A 13,596-nucleotide genomic window follows, 5' to 3' on the forward strand; every position below is an offset into this window, starting at 1 on the left:
ACAAAGGAATAACTTAGATAAATGTCCTAAAAATTTATACTCATATTGTCTTCCTTTTATGAGTAATTTTTCCTAGAATCAAAAATCTGGCTTGCCATGAACTCCTGCCTCTTTTGTTCTTGCAAACAGATTGGTGCAAGGGGAGTCTACAGACCTGGTTCGAGTTACCACATGTGTAAGAGAAGTGTGGGTAGTTCACTTCATCCCCCCAAAGAGTTTATTATTACACTTTACTCCTTTACTTTACATTGTATGATAGAAAAGCAGCCTGGCTACTACCTAACCTTCCTCACTATCCAATGTGACCAGTCTCCTTTCTGTAGTGGGCTTCAGCGCCCACATAGGGCATTTCAGGGTAGATTGAAAATAAGACCATGGATTTTCTGTCTGCTTAGTTGCTGCTGTTGGATTAATAATTTCAGGGAAGCCTTTCCTCCTGTTACCTCTTCTGGTGGTCCTCCTCGAGTGGGATAGTACACAACCCTGTATTTTTCCACTTTGCCTGGTGCATGGGTCCAGCTAACCCGGAATCCTCTGGCTGTTACCTCTGATGTGACCAAATCCGAAGGTGTCCCAAGTGAAGCAATTGTTCCTAGGTTAGAGACAACACCATTTTTTTAACTCCCTTCTGTATAATAATTATTTGGTTTGTTGTATTTGCTGAAGCTTTAAAGATCACTCCTTATTAGAAAGCAAATAATGGAGTTTCACTGGGAGTAAGCCTCCCTGACCCTTCATAAACCTTTGTATGAAAATGACAAAAATACAAAACTAAGCCCTTCTGTCCTTCCTCACACCTCTCTATCAGGACCCTTCTTTCTGGTTTGCTTGGTTTTGTTCAGGTTGCTTTGCTCCCAGTCATGAAAAATATACAAGTACATATGTGATCTCCTGTGCTTCTCTGAGGGCTGGAAGCTGATATGCTGTCAGCTGACCGAAGAGATGCAGTGAACAGTCATCTTCTCTGGCAATCATTCCTTTCCACAAAGATGTCTCATCTCTCCATGTTTTTGTCCTTCTCCCTTTCAATTTCCCAACTGACTAATCCCTCTAAAAAACACAGCTAATATTCCTCCAGTTTCCACGTGAATAAAAATGGAAAAAGATGGAATGGAGCCTTACTAACACTCCCCTCTTCATAGCACAGGTAGAAATACTTGTAAAAGACAGCCCTCCTTACTGATATATATTGCCAGCTTGTTGAAAAATCACTCAGCGTTGCTGGGATATTAAGGAATCAGAAACCAAGAAAGACAAACAAAATCCACTAAAGCCTTTCAGAAGGGATTTTCTTCAGGTAGGACTGTTTCTCTGGCAAATTGCAGTATTTTTCATAGTAATTTCTTTTGTTCAGAAAAGCAAAAAAAATTCTAGTTAGCGGAGATGTTTTCATTTAAGAACAGTCTCCTCTCATAAACTGAAATATATTTTGCATGTGTTAAAAAAGAAAGAGGAGAAAATCTGTCATCAGGAAAGGACAAAGCAATCTAAATAGTTGAAACCTTTGAAAACTTATGAGACAATAAAAACAGCAAATTAGGAGATGGAAAGCAGAGCACAAATGTAACAGCTGCTAAACTAATTCATCCTCAAACCTGTGTATTATAAAAAGAATTTCCTTACCCACCACTTGGAAACAGTTACAGCAGAATGAATGTATACATTTTTATTTTTGGTACTACCAAATACCATAATATCTACTACTATCAAAGACAGAGAGCAAAAGATTACAGATATCAAAGCAAGAATAAAACACACCTAGGGAGATAACTCCCCTTACAACGTATTTTCTTGCAAGCAAAAGAAATACTGCATATATACTGCCAGAAGCCAGGCTAGAATAGCACATATTTGGAAAAGGATTTGTAGCTTTAAGTTCATCATAAGTTACATTAAATTTTGTTTCTTATTCACCTTTGATTTCCTTTTCCTGTTCCTCCACTCGTGAGCACACTGTTCTGGTAAGACCTTCAACAATGGTATGCATGAAATTAAAGTCAGCCACGTTGTAGACATGTGTGCTGTCAGGTTCAGAGGCAATCTCCTTGAGTTCATTTATATCTGCATTCTTTACACCTTTTATCAGAAAGAAAAATAAAGAAAATATTTGCAATTAAAAAAAACAAATCTTGTAAACACGGGGATTGATAAAAAATTACTAATATCCAGTTCTATTTGTCTAAATGACCAACTGCAGATTGCTCTGTTTTTAAGATGTTAATTCAAGACTTTAATTTCTGCCAGCTTAACTGGAATCTTTCCAGCTGTCTCCTGATAATGTAGTATCAGTACTGATCAGTACTGCTAAATTCAAATTATAGCAGCAATGAACTGGAGAATGTATTAAAATACATAAACTAATGATACTTACTGGACACAGAGAGACAAGAACAATTCTTTAAATTAGAGAGTTACAGACACAAATAAACCACAGTATAACAGGACACCACATATGGATATGGCAGAACACACCAATAGCAAACAGCTCAATGCCAGCATCTCGGAGATTTTTAGCAGGAGGGATAACATCATCTTGGGACTTCCCATCAGTGATCAGTATCCCAATTTTAGATACTCCAGGTCTTGCACCTGCTTCAGGCTTAAAGCTGTTTTCCAAAATGTATGTTAAGGCAAGACCTAAAAAAGAAAATATTTTAAAATATTTTAAGAGGGGAAAAATGTCCATTAATTTTGCACATATCACAGTGTTCGTTATTCCCCTCAATTTAAAAATTCTGAGAAACCTTTTTATGAAGAATAAACAAGAAGTTATTTACTGAAAGATTAAATTCTAACAACGGGCCTAAACTACAGAGAAGATGACATTAATTTTTAGCAGACTGTTATCAATCAGTGTACTTTAAACTGGCTGTGGAAACCTAATCTGATCTACTTGTGAATGCATTATCTTTTTTTTCTTAATCTACCAAGATAGAACAGGAAGTACCCTCTCCTTCTACATACATTGCTTTTATGAAAGCACGTGCTCTGGATAGCTTAGTAAATCCTCATGCTACAGACAATCTTACTTTTGTTTGTTTACAAGCTGAAGAAAAGCTTTATTTAAGCTTAGGGAGAATCTGATTTTAATAAAGGCCAATTATCTAAAAGGAAAGAAGAACAACTCCAGGACAAGCTTACATCTCACAATGAGATCCTATGTGAAAACTCTCTTAAGTCTCCCACAACAAAGGTTCCTAACTTGCTTCCTTCTAACATTCATATAAAATAATCCTGATAATTTACTACTTCTTACCACACCGTATCTCATTCCTAAAATCATATTAGAGTCCTTCTGCCCTGTGTCTCACTGCAATCACTCCTACCAAAATAAAGGCTGTTGCACATTTTTTCTCCACTTTCCTACCCACTGGGAAAGAAAAAAAAAAAAAAGAGAAAAAAAGGAAGGCAGCAATTTATTTAAAGCCATGTCTGGGTCTTTGGATATATCATTCTCCTGGCAAGACAACCAACATTACTAACTGCTGCTTTGATGACACTGGAATTGTATTCAGAGATTATATTTTCTCCCAGGTTGTCAGGCATCCCCCCTTTATCCATCACTAAGTGTCTCTTGGGCATAAGTGCTCTAACTACTCAAAGGTCAGTGGAAATCTAAAAGCCCCAGGTGGTCATTTGAAAACTTTGTATTGCCAGTTGTCACATATTAAAACAACATTCTTTCCCTCTCCAGAATAAAGCTCTTTGCATTAACATTATGAATGGATTTTGCATTTTCTTCCTAGCAGATTTTACTTCCAGCACAGACAGTTCATATACACTTTGTTTTATGAGACCTTGTCCCAATTCCCAGTAAAGCCAATAGACAAGCACTTAGAAAAGACTTAACTGACATTGGATTAACAGCCAAAAGAATTAACAGCCATTAGCAAGCTGCAAAATCCCTATACTTTTTACCCTTCATGATAAGCACTAACACTTCTTAGTCCGTGCAGCAGGATATGTTTTTAATGAATGGAAAAAGCCAAGACATACACTGTACCTGTTAATGTATTCCCTCCCTTGTATGGTAGATTACGGACTGCATCCAAAACAGCATCCTTTGTGCCATAGGCATTCAAATGCCATTCAATTCGGGGATCACCACTGTATTGTGCAAGACCTAAAGAACCAGAAATTAGGGTAATGCATTGGACAACAGAGTAAGGTTTTTTTAAGTATCTATGCTCTATGTACTTGTTTACCAATACCTTACCATACGTAGCTCTGCTATTATACTAGAAAAACTGCATTGGTTGACAACAAAACAATAGTGTGAAGTTGTTCTGGGTGACAACTCCCCAGTTAACTTTCAAAGCCTTTCACTCAAGTGCTAAGTAAATGAGAAGCAAACAAGTACACAACTTCTTCAGAGTTTATTAACCTTTCAAGACCTTTTATAAAAAGGGACAATTTTACTTAATACACTTTTTAACAGATCAGAAATATAATATTTGATCCAGTTTAAACCACAAGAAAAACCATCCACTGGCACATTCTGCCTCTAAAAATTAAACTGCAAGAGTTTGAGCTAATGCTGACTGAAGCCAGAGACTGTTTTCACTGTTTGTATTTTTCCACTAGCATTGCATTAGCATTTACCTAAGTTGAGGATCACAGTCAACTGTGAGGAATTAATACCACAAACATTCCAGCAGCATTACTCTTATGATAGAGGAAAAAAAGTAGCACTAAGCTGTTAACTATCCTGAAATGATAACATTTTTACATTGCTAAGAAATAATAGGAAAAAAAAATATGGTACCTTACCTACTCTTGTTTTCTCAGATCCCACATTGAAGGCGGAAACCAGGTTTTCCAGGAACAGTCGAACAAGCCTGAAATTGAATCTGCCAATACTCCAAGAACCATCTACTAGTATCACAATATCTGCAATTGCTGGAGTTTTACAGGTAAACAGGCTTCCTGCAAATCATTAAAATTAAAACAATATTATTAACTCAACAATAAAATTGTATCAATAAATATATGGCTTCTTTCTCTCACTAAGCATAAGCATTGACTTTCCATGGTCAAAGTGAGAAATAAGCAAAATTACAAAATGTGTTTGTACTCAGTTCAGTAATAGTCTGGCCATTATCTACTTCAGTTCTTTCATTAAGGTGTCCAAAATTACTTTTGGGAGACTCAGGAACATAAATCCTCCTTCTAAAAATACCATACTTGAGAAATAAAAAAATTAACTGCCACATAACACAACTAAAACCTGCAGTTCATCTTCATTCCCAAAGTACATATACAATTTCAGTCCCAGTATACAGTTCATGATACTCAAACTTAGGCTTAGACAATGCAGAGAGAGCTACCTAGAGATGCAGACACCCAAAACAGTTATCAAGGCCACTCTTACAGTCAACATAGAAAACCAGCTGTTTTATACATCTCAACAGCTCTGTAGAAAACCATCAGCTGCCATTGCAGACTTGTAAAGTTAGAAGTGAATCTCACCCCTGGGAGTCCAGAGCAAAACTGAAGGTCAGTTGAACATCCTGTATTAAATCTAAGTAGGAGGAACTCAATACAGCAGAGGTAAAAAACAAAGACCTCAGATTCAAATTCACAGTCTCTGTGAGAAGGAGCACCACATGAAGCTTACAGATATTTGGAAAACACAAAAATACAAGAGCATTTAAAAAAGCAAACCAAACAGAAAAGATCTGATGAGAATGAGCAGAGATGCATGTCAATGGTCTCTAAGGTTTAACAAACCAATGGGGAAATCAGAGGAAATGCAAGTACAGATTAGACACAAATTGCACGGTAAGCCAACTGAGAAGACTAAGAAGTGCCAGTTTGACAGGAAGGGAAGTAAGAGAACTGAAAGAACAGAAAGGGTTTCCACAACCTCAGACAGAATCAACACATTCAACAGAAGTGGATATGTGATGGCAAAAGTAAGGCTACTGAATTAGTGGATTCATATTGTAGGGAAGGAAAGCACAGGAACGACGTCACACAGTATAACAAACAAGAGCTTGCATTTGAAGTACAGATACAGCAAACTTCCCACCAGACTGACTATAGAATAAAGATGGAAGTAGGAAAACCAAAGCAAAGCAGGTTAGTAGAAAAGGTATGATGCATCACGAACCATTTAGGGATGAAAATCATACTCCTGAATATAGCAAAACACACTCAGTGAAATAAGCTGCAGCTCAACTTTTATCATCATTTTTGTCAGGATCCACTTCATAAATTAGTTCACAAAGAATACCAACACCCAACATAGTACTAACAGGAATCACGAAGTACACTGCTAGAAATAAACTGAACCTTGAGCAGAGATGATCAGAAAATAAAAAAATTAATTCAGTAAGAAATAATCCAAAAGGTGCTTTCATTAGCTCACAAGAACCACTCCTGTTACAGAGAGGGAATAAACCACATGGTTAGCAACTTAAAATTGTAACACCATAGTATTCATGGCAATTTTTTCATTAAATACAGAACAATAATCTCACAAGCAAAAAAAATCTGATGTGCAGAAGGTCTTCAATTGGTAATAATTAACAGATTCATACCATAGTGTAAATCCACTGAGCATTAAACTCAATCCATAAATTTACAGTTAATGTCTTAAACGTGTACTACAAATGTTTTTAGAAGAACAGGGAACATTTCCTACGTGCAGCTAGCAATGCAGAGTACGTTCTAGATACATGACAAAAATTCCACTTACAAAGATGCCAAAACAAATATTTTATTTTAATTTTTACAGTACAAGACAACGCTATTTGAATTGGCAACACATTTTCATGTATCAACACTGGGGAACATTTAGTAATCATCAGAAAACGATCTTAAATTGGAAGATAAATCCAAACAAGGTCCAAATCTTTATGTCACTGAACTCAACAGGAAAACTTCCCTTGATTTCAGTGGGACTGGAATTTGTTTTGTGATTTAATAGGAACCTACTGGTCATGGCAAAATTAATGTTTTAAATATCTTTGCCAAATAAACTTCCTGTTAATCAGTCTGCATTACTTGCAGCATATATCTTCCATTAACATGAAGTTCAATTGTGCCATTCTCCCACTGGCCATGATTAGCATTGCCGGCTTCAAACGAACTATTGGCAAAGTAAAACACTGCTCAACACTAGGAAGAATGAAAGCACTGGACCTCTGATTCACATCCAAGCAGCTGTGCTATAGCACAGATGTACCTTTTCTGTATTATCCCAGCAGTTTAATCATTTAGCCCAATGAGGATAACAGCATTTGTGTGGCTGTATTTTCCTTCTCTATTTCAAAAATCTTATGCTGAGTATGAAACTCAGTTATTACCCTGAGTCTTAATCATTTCATATCAACACGTTTTGCCTAAAAGGCTTTTTTAATCCTGTAGTGATGGCTTTGCGAATAAAAGCTTTGATTGGTTTTTCTAAATCCATTCAGCTAAGTAAATCCCAAAGAATAAAGAAAACAATAACGACATTCCATTCAATATTTTATTTCCACATCGTCAGATCAGTGCAAATAGTATAATCCAATTCTTTCTTTGTTAAAGAAACACATGTGCTTTCATCCAAGATTGTACTGCAAGGTGACAGTGTGAAAATTTGATTCGTTCTTCGTAGGTAGGAGACACTTGTTGAATCTTTTCTGCATAAAACATTTAGGTTTTGTTACTTCTGTACACCCACTATTTGCTTATGTTTTCTCCTTGTTGTACTTAAAAGAACTGTAGAAAGTTCCCTAAAAGGGAATAAACAACAGTGAGATATTAAACAGAATAACGCGCTGATAGACATCTTTACAACCTAATAGGAATACAACCATGACACCCTATTTTATAAAGTTAGTCTACAAGACATAGTGCGTGGCAAATAATTTCTGCACCCCACTGGGATGAGCCAGTTTCCACTAGCAGCTCTTGCACATCTTTTTCAATAATCTGCCCATATAACCATACACGGTCATGAATTCTTGAAGAGTTTGAGGATGATTTTGAACATTTCAACTACCTACATATAACTTTAATAGGCAATTTTCCCAACAACCTTGCTTACAGGAGAATGATAGGGTATCATTGCATATAACAAAGCTTTCAACATCCAGTGTTTCAGTTTGCTACAAGTTTCAATAGTGTGATCAGGTTGTGCTTATTTCCCTTTTACTTGGTCATCAAGAAATCAGTGGTGAGAGAGAAGGTCCCACTTTCCTCTAAATTAAACAATACTCACCACTTTCAAGAGCAGGACAGTAGGGAAGAGACCAGTTACCTAATTTTGTGTAATGTTTCCTAATTTAGAAAACATTATTGTACTTCAAGTGCTGCATTTCACAACAAAAAACAGCAGTCTGTGATTTTTATGTAAGCAAATATAGCAGAATTGCACATACCATAACGTTAGAATAAGAGTTTATACATTTTACACCAGCAACTGTCTTCAGTGTATCCACCTACAACTGGTGGAGAATTTTTATGAGGAGAAAGCAAAAAATTAATGGACTTTCTACAACAAATTTACAATCTTCCTAGCATTACTTGGCAGAAGGAACTTGCCACTCTGCCAGGAAGCTAACAGAGGAGGAAGGGACTTGGTGTGTTCATTTCTCCCTGTCACAGATGAAGGAATAGGCTCAGAATTTCACCATTAAAGGCAACAGCATACAACTACAGGCTACCAGCAATGTTTTAGGGCAAAGTATTTGCACAAAACCAGCTTCAGTATTGCCAAAAATCATATCATCATCAGGAATTTTTGTTCCTTTGTTTCAGGGAAATCTTTCAAAGAATAGCCAGCATTGAAGGAACTTTGCGTCTACCAAATGAAGCTTCCTGCTTTTGATTCCTTAAGCCCCAGACACTAAAGGTGACACTTTTGCTTGCACTTCCAATATGCAACTGCTACAGCTCTATCAAGACCATATCAAAATCTGGCTAATTCTGAAGCCAGTGATGGCAATGTTGAAAAACAGATCCAGCCAGAATTTCCTGGGATAGAGGGAGCATTACTGGAACCTTCAAAATATGAACCTTGAGATGTCCTGTTGAGGGGAATGGAGTGCAGAGTGAGGCCTGGGAGGGGCTCTGGTAGTGTAGGGGCTGCACAGAACACACCAGGGTCTACAAGTTTCTGGCAATCCTGAGCACCTCCCCATGGCTGCATTTTCTGCCTGTGGCTGTTCCTCCACACATGCATTCAGTGAGCAAGTGAGCAATGCCAAAAACTAAAAGTTTGACAAAAAAAACTTGCTAGCCTTGCTTAGACAGAAATACAAAACTCTGATTTTTGAACTAGAGTAGTGACTCTTTGACCCTTAGTTAATACAACTACTCTTTCAAAGTTCCTTGAAAATCAAAGGGAGAAGCAGCAAATACAGGCATTGCTACCCTAGAGGACTCAGGGCCTTAGACAAACTATTTCAATTTGCATGCAGTCATAATATGTTTTGCAGAAACACATTTGATATTTTGCCTGCCCTTGGTATGAAACCCTGTTCTCATTTTCAAGAGCCAAAACACACACTCCTTCTGCTAGAAGAAGTTAAGACTATAATTCTTTCTTAGTCTGCAATATGCCGTTTCCTTTCTTACCCCGTCACAGTGGAAAAGTCAAATAATATACATGGAAGGAGAGGAAGAAAGTTCAAGTAGAGGTCAGTAATAATACGGTATGAATAGAAGACTCGTTCATGGGATAACAAAGCAAAAAAGGCAAGAAGGCTTGATGACAGAAGCAAGTGAAAAATACCTTGTGAATAAAGCATGAATAACAGAGAACAGCCAATCCTCCACAGTGACTGACAGCACCACAGCTGAGTAGAAGATCCACTGAGGACAAGGGCAATTTAACTCTACATCAGCAAAATGTCACTTCTTTTTTTAAAAAAAGGGTTAAAAAAATACAGGGACGTGAGGCAGTGTTCAGCTCCAAAATTCAGCAACTCACTGGTCCACACTTCTGACATTGATATTACTGCACTGTGCTGGTGATATCATCATTGCACTTAGACCCCAGTTTAACACATCCCATATGTCAGGCCATGGACCAGACAAACGCATACAACGTAACTGCCGTTCTTTGAACTAGATCCAACCATAGCTTGAATTTGGAGGACTCAAATGCTGGAACATCATTAGGTTGAAAGAACAGCCCAACAAGGTTAGAAGCTTGTCCATGCTCCCTATGAAAAAAAAAATAAAATAAAGCAGCCAGCCCTTTCCCATGGACCTTATTCTGTTCCAGGAAACTCATACAGCCCAACTGGTGTGCCTACAAATTTGTTACTTTAGGGAGTTGGAATATGAAGATTTACTGAATCTGTTGTGTCTAATCTGTCACATTTGACTGTGAAAGCTGCAGTTCAATAATTTTACTTCTTTCAAATGGTACACAGCAGTAATTAAATACTATTTACAGCATATGTTCTGAATTTAAAGCCACAAAACCAATCAAAGCAGTACTTGGCAACACATTAATTACGTACATATACTGGTGATAATTCTCAAGCGTTAGAGAAGGAAGCATACAGCCATTTTCTGTGCACCTTTCCATACACACTCAGTGGTGTCTTTCCAAAGTAAGTAATCACTAGTTTAGAAAAAACTTTTAAAACTGTCTTCCTAAATCTGAACTTTTTAATTTACTTGAAAGACAAAATAAATATAAAAGGTAACTATGAAAGAAGGTGCTGATCTTTTCTCACAGACCGTTGTTGATTGATAGCACTGAAGCACCTGATGCCAGCAGCAGCTTATCAAGTAGAATACTAAACACTCTTGCTCTCTGTACCTAGATAGAAAAATAGGTTTTAAAATACCTCTGCACTTAAACTGAGAGTTTAAATATTTTATTTCATTTCTTTTTCAAAGAGCAACATGTCAACCACAACAAAGCACACTGCTGGTCTTCCCTGAAACTGAAGTTTGACATTGCAAGATACTGTGCCCTTTTATCCACAACTTACACTGAAGGTGATCTGCAACCCTCCTTTGAAGGACACAAAATCTAAGAAACTCTTCTGCAGATAACAGTGATCATTCTCTACTTCTCTTTCCTCTCAGTTTTGCATCTCAGTGCATGAATGTTTTAAATGAAACAGCTGTCTCAAACTCTAAATTACTTTTCAAGATGGAAAACTATATTTTTTATTAATGTGGTCGTACTTATCCACCACTCCTATGTAACAAATATGCCAGGATTTAAAAGACTTATTTCTCCCTCTGCTTTAGTGAAGTACAAAATCCTTGACAGTTTTCTCTGGATATCTACAAGACAGTTAATCAGGACACTTCAGACAAAACTGGTACTCAAACATCCTCAACATTAACTAAGGTGTATGTACAAATCTCTCTAAACCACGATAAGGAGCTGGTCTGTGCCTGAGCTTGTAACACAACAGGTGAAGTAATGGAAAAGAGCCTGCTGAGAGAACAAGATGCATACCTGTGAGAGTCATTAACACAGAACTAATTGAAAACTAGTTGGAGCAAACCACTACAGCACTGTTAAATTACAGCTCATTATTACAGATCTAGGTATGTATGTTGTTTTGGCCAGTGTGTCTAGAAACAAAAAGGATGGTACAATACTGTTACAGTGCAGAAAACTTTCAAATTCAAGGCCCTGTATCACCTCTAAGCAGTTTTTGAAATAATATTTTCATAATGTAACCAGTGTATATGCTTGCATAAATACAAATATGCAGTGATCTTTAAAAGCATCACTAGTTTGGGATGTCATGTGCCAATCCACAAAAACTCAGGATGAAATTCATGCCCTCTTGAGTGTAGCAATTCTTCCATTTTCTAATTAGCAGAGATGCCTGAGTGAACACCTTACCCTGAGAAATCTCCAACTCCCAGAATCACAGGGTACTGGAGGTGGGGAGGGACTTCTTGAGTATAGTCGAACTGCCCACCAAAGAAGAGACAACAGCAGATTGCTTTGGGTCAGGTCCAATCAGGTTAAAGAGTCTCCAAGGATAAAGACTCCACAACATGAGTAACCTACTCCATTGTTTTACTATCCTCATAGTAAACAAAATGCTTTCTTTGATTAAATAGAACTTACAGTTATTTTAGTTTGTGTCCATTGGCTCTTGTCCTTTGACTGGACACCACTGACAAGAATCTCTGCCTTCTTTATTCATTCCAGTGTGTATTTGTACACATTGGAAAGATATCTTTTACCTGCTATCCTCCAAGATGAATACTCCAGCTATCTCAGCCTATCCTCTTATGAAAGATGCTCCAAGCCTTCAATCATTTTCATAGCCCTACAATGGCCTCACTCCAGTAAGTCCATGTTTTCCTTCTGGGGAGCCAGCCCAGCATCACACTCAGAATGCCACATGTGGCTCCACCAGGGCTGAGCCAATGGGAAAAATCACCTCCCTCAACCTGCTCACAACTTTCTTCCTAATATAGCCTAGAAGGTTGTTCGCTGGTTCATGGTCAACTAGATGTCCACCAAGACTCCAAGATCCTTTCCTGCAAAGCTGCACTCCAGCTAATCAGCTACCAGCATGTCTTGGTGTGTGGGAATATTCCTCCCCAGAGGCAGGACTCTGTACTTCCCCTTGCTGATCTGCCACAGTTTGATAAAGATTTTGAGGGTATGGAGAAAAGAGATGTGATATGAGTGATACTTCACAGGCCACAGGAGCTACCATCCCTGTACTCACAATTTACTGTTTTCCCTTCCTTTATCACACTAAGATCAGTGCAAAAGACCAGAAAATTTACCCCACCTTACAAACACACCAAACCCAAATAAAGACCCTGCTAAAACTAGCATTTACTTCTGAAACAGCTGTCTGCACCACCATATAGCCCTAATTCTGTTAACTTTCCTGCATGCAAGAAAACTAAATATGCTCAGGGATCAAGCTGCTGCTGGTGCTCCACAGAGGCTCCTTTGAGCATTCCAGGAGAGCAGAATACCTGAATAACAAGGCTCTGCTTACAGGGGAATAATGAGCCAAAGACACTCTCACCAAACCCAACAGTCAGATAAGGAAACAGGACTCCCTCATTACATGCAGACAGACTCATGATCAGTACCGCTAACCAGACAGATGAGAACACCTTTGAGGTAGAAAACATGGTCCGCTCAGCCAGGTAAGTTCTCTTTCAGTCTGCTACCTAGCACCTGTTAACCAAGGGATATATCTCAGCTCTAACACCAAGGCTTCTTCAGCACACAGGGCACAAGGCCAAGGGTGCTGACCATGAGGTTGCCCACAATCAGTCCTACATCAACACAGCCAGAATGGACGTGAAGACCTCAGATTAGGCAGTGTGGAAATTACCTTGGAATCATCTCTCCTCAGTACAAGCTCACGCTTGATGATGAACAGATGAATGAGATAGAATGTGAGAAAAGACCCTTCCCCTCTCAAAAGGAGGAACAGGAAGTAACAGCCTTGAAAAGGAACTTGTACAGCAGAAAACTGAAAGCAAAAGTTTTGTCTTGCATTCAAGACAAGTCCCTGAAAAGAGATACCAAAACTTAAACCTTTATCTCCCATTTTGCTGACCAGACCATAAAGCAATGAAGCTTCTTCATCAGGGTATGTAAATCCATGATGAGTTTGCTGATAAATGTATCAATCCTTTATT

The 13,596-nt window shown here is 38.0% G+C and overlaps 1 protein-coding gene across 11 annotated transcripts in view; it reads right to left on the reverse strand.

The window, feature by feature from the left end:
- Positions 1-13,596, reverse strand: part of COL14A1 (collagen type XIV alpha 1 chain) — a 117,743-nt gene that overhangs the window by 76,180 nt on the left and 27,967 nt on the right. For all 11 annotated transcript variants that reach the window (XM_071553916.1, XM_071553918.1, XM_071553917.1 and 8 more), the window contains exons 6-10: positions 4,771-4,926; positions 4,004-4,123; positions 2,473-2,637; positions 1,915-2,076; positions 444-592 (exon numbers count right to left, since the gene is read on the reverse strand). In XM_071553916.1, coding sequence (XP_071410017.1) covers positions 444-592; positions 1,915-2,076; positions 2,473-2,637; positions 4,004-4,123; positions 4,771-4,926 — 752 coding nt within the window. The remainder of the gene's footprint in view (positions 1-443; positions 593-1,914; positions 2,077-2,472; positions 2,638-4,003; positions 4,124-4,770; positions 4,927-13,596) is intronic.

The sequence above is a fragment of the Pithys albifrons genome, chromosome 4 (assembly GCF_047495875.1).
Source record: "Pithys albifrons albifrons isolate INPA30051 chromosome 4, PitAlb_v1, whole genome shotgun sequence".
Taxonomy (NCBI): domain Eukaryota; kingdom Metazoa; phylum Chordata; class Aves; order Passeriformes; family Thamnophilidae; genus Pithys; species Pithys albifrons.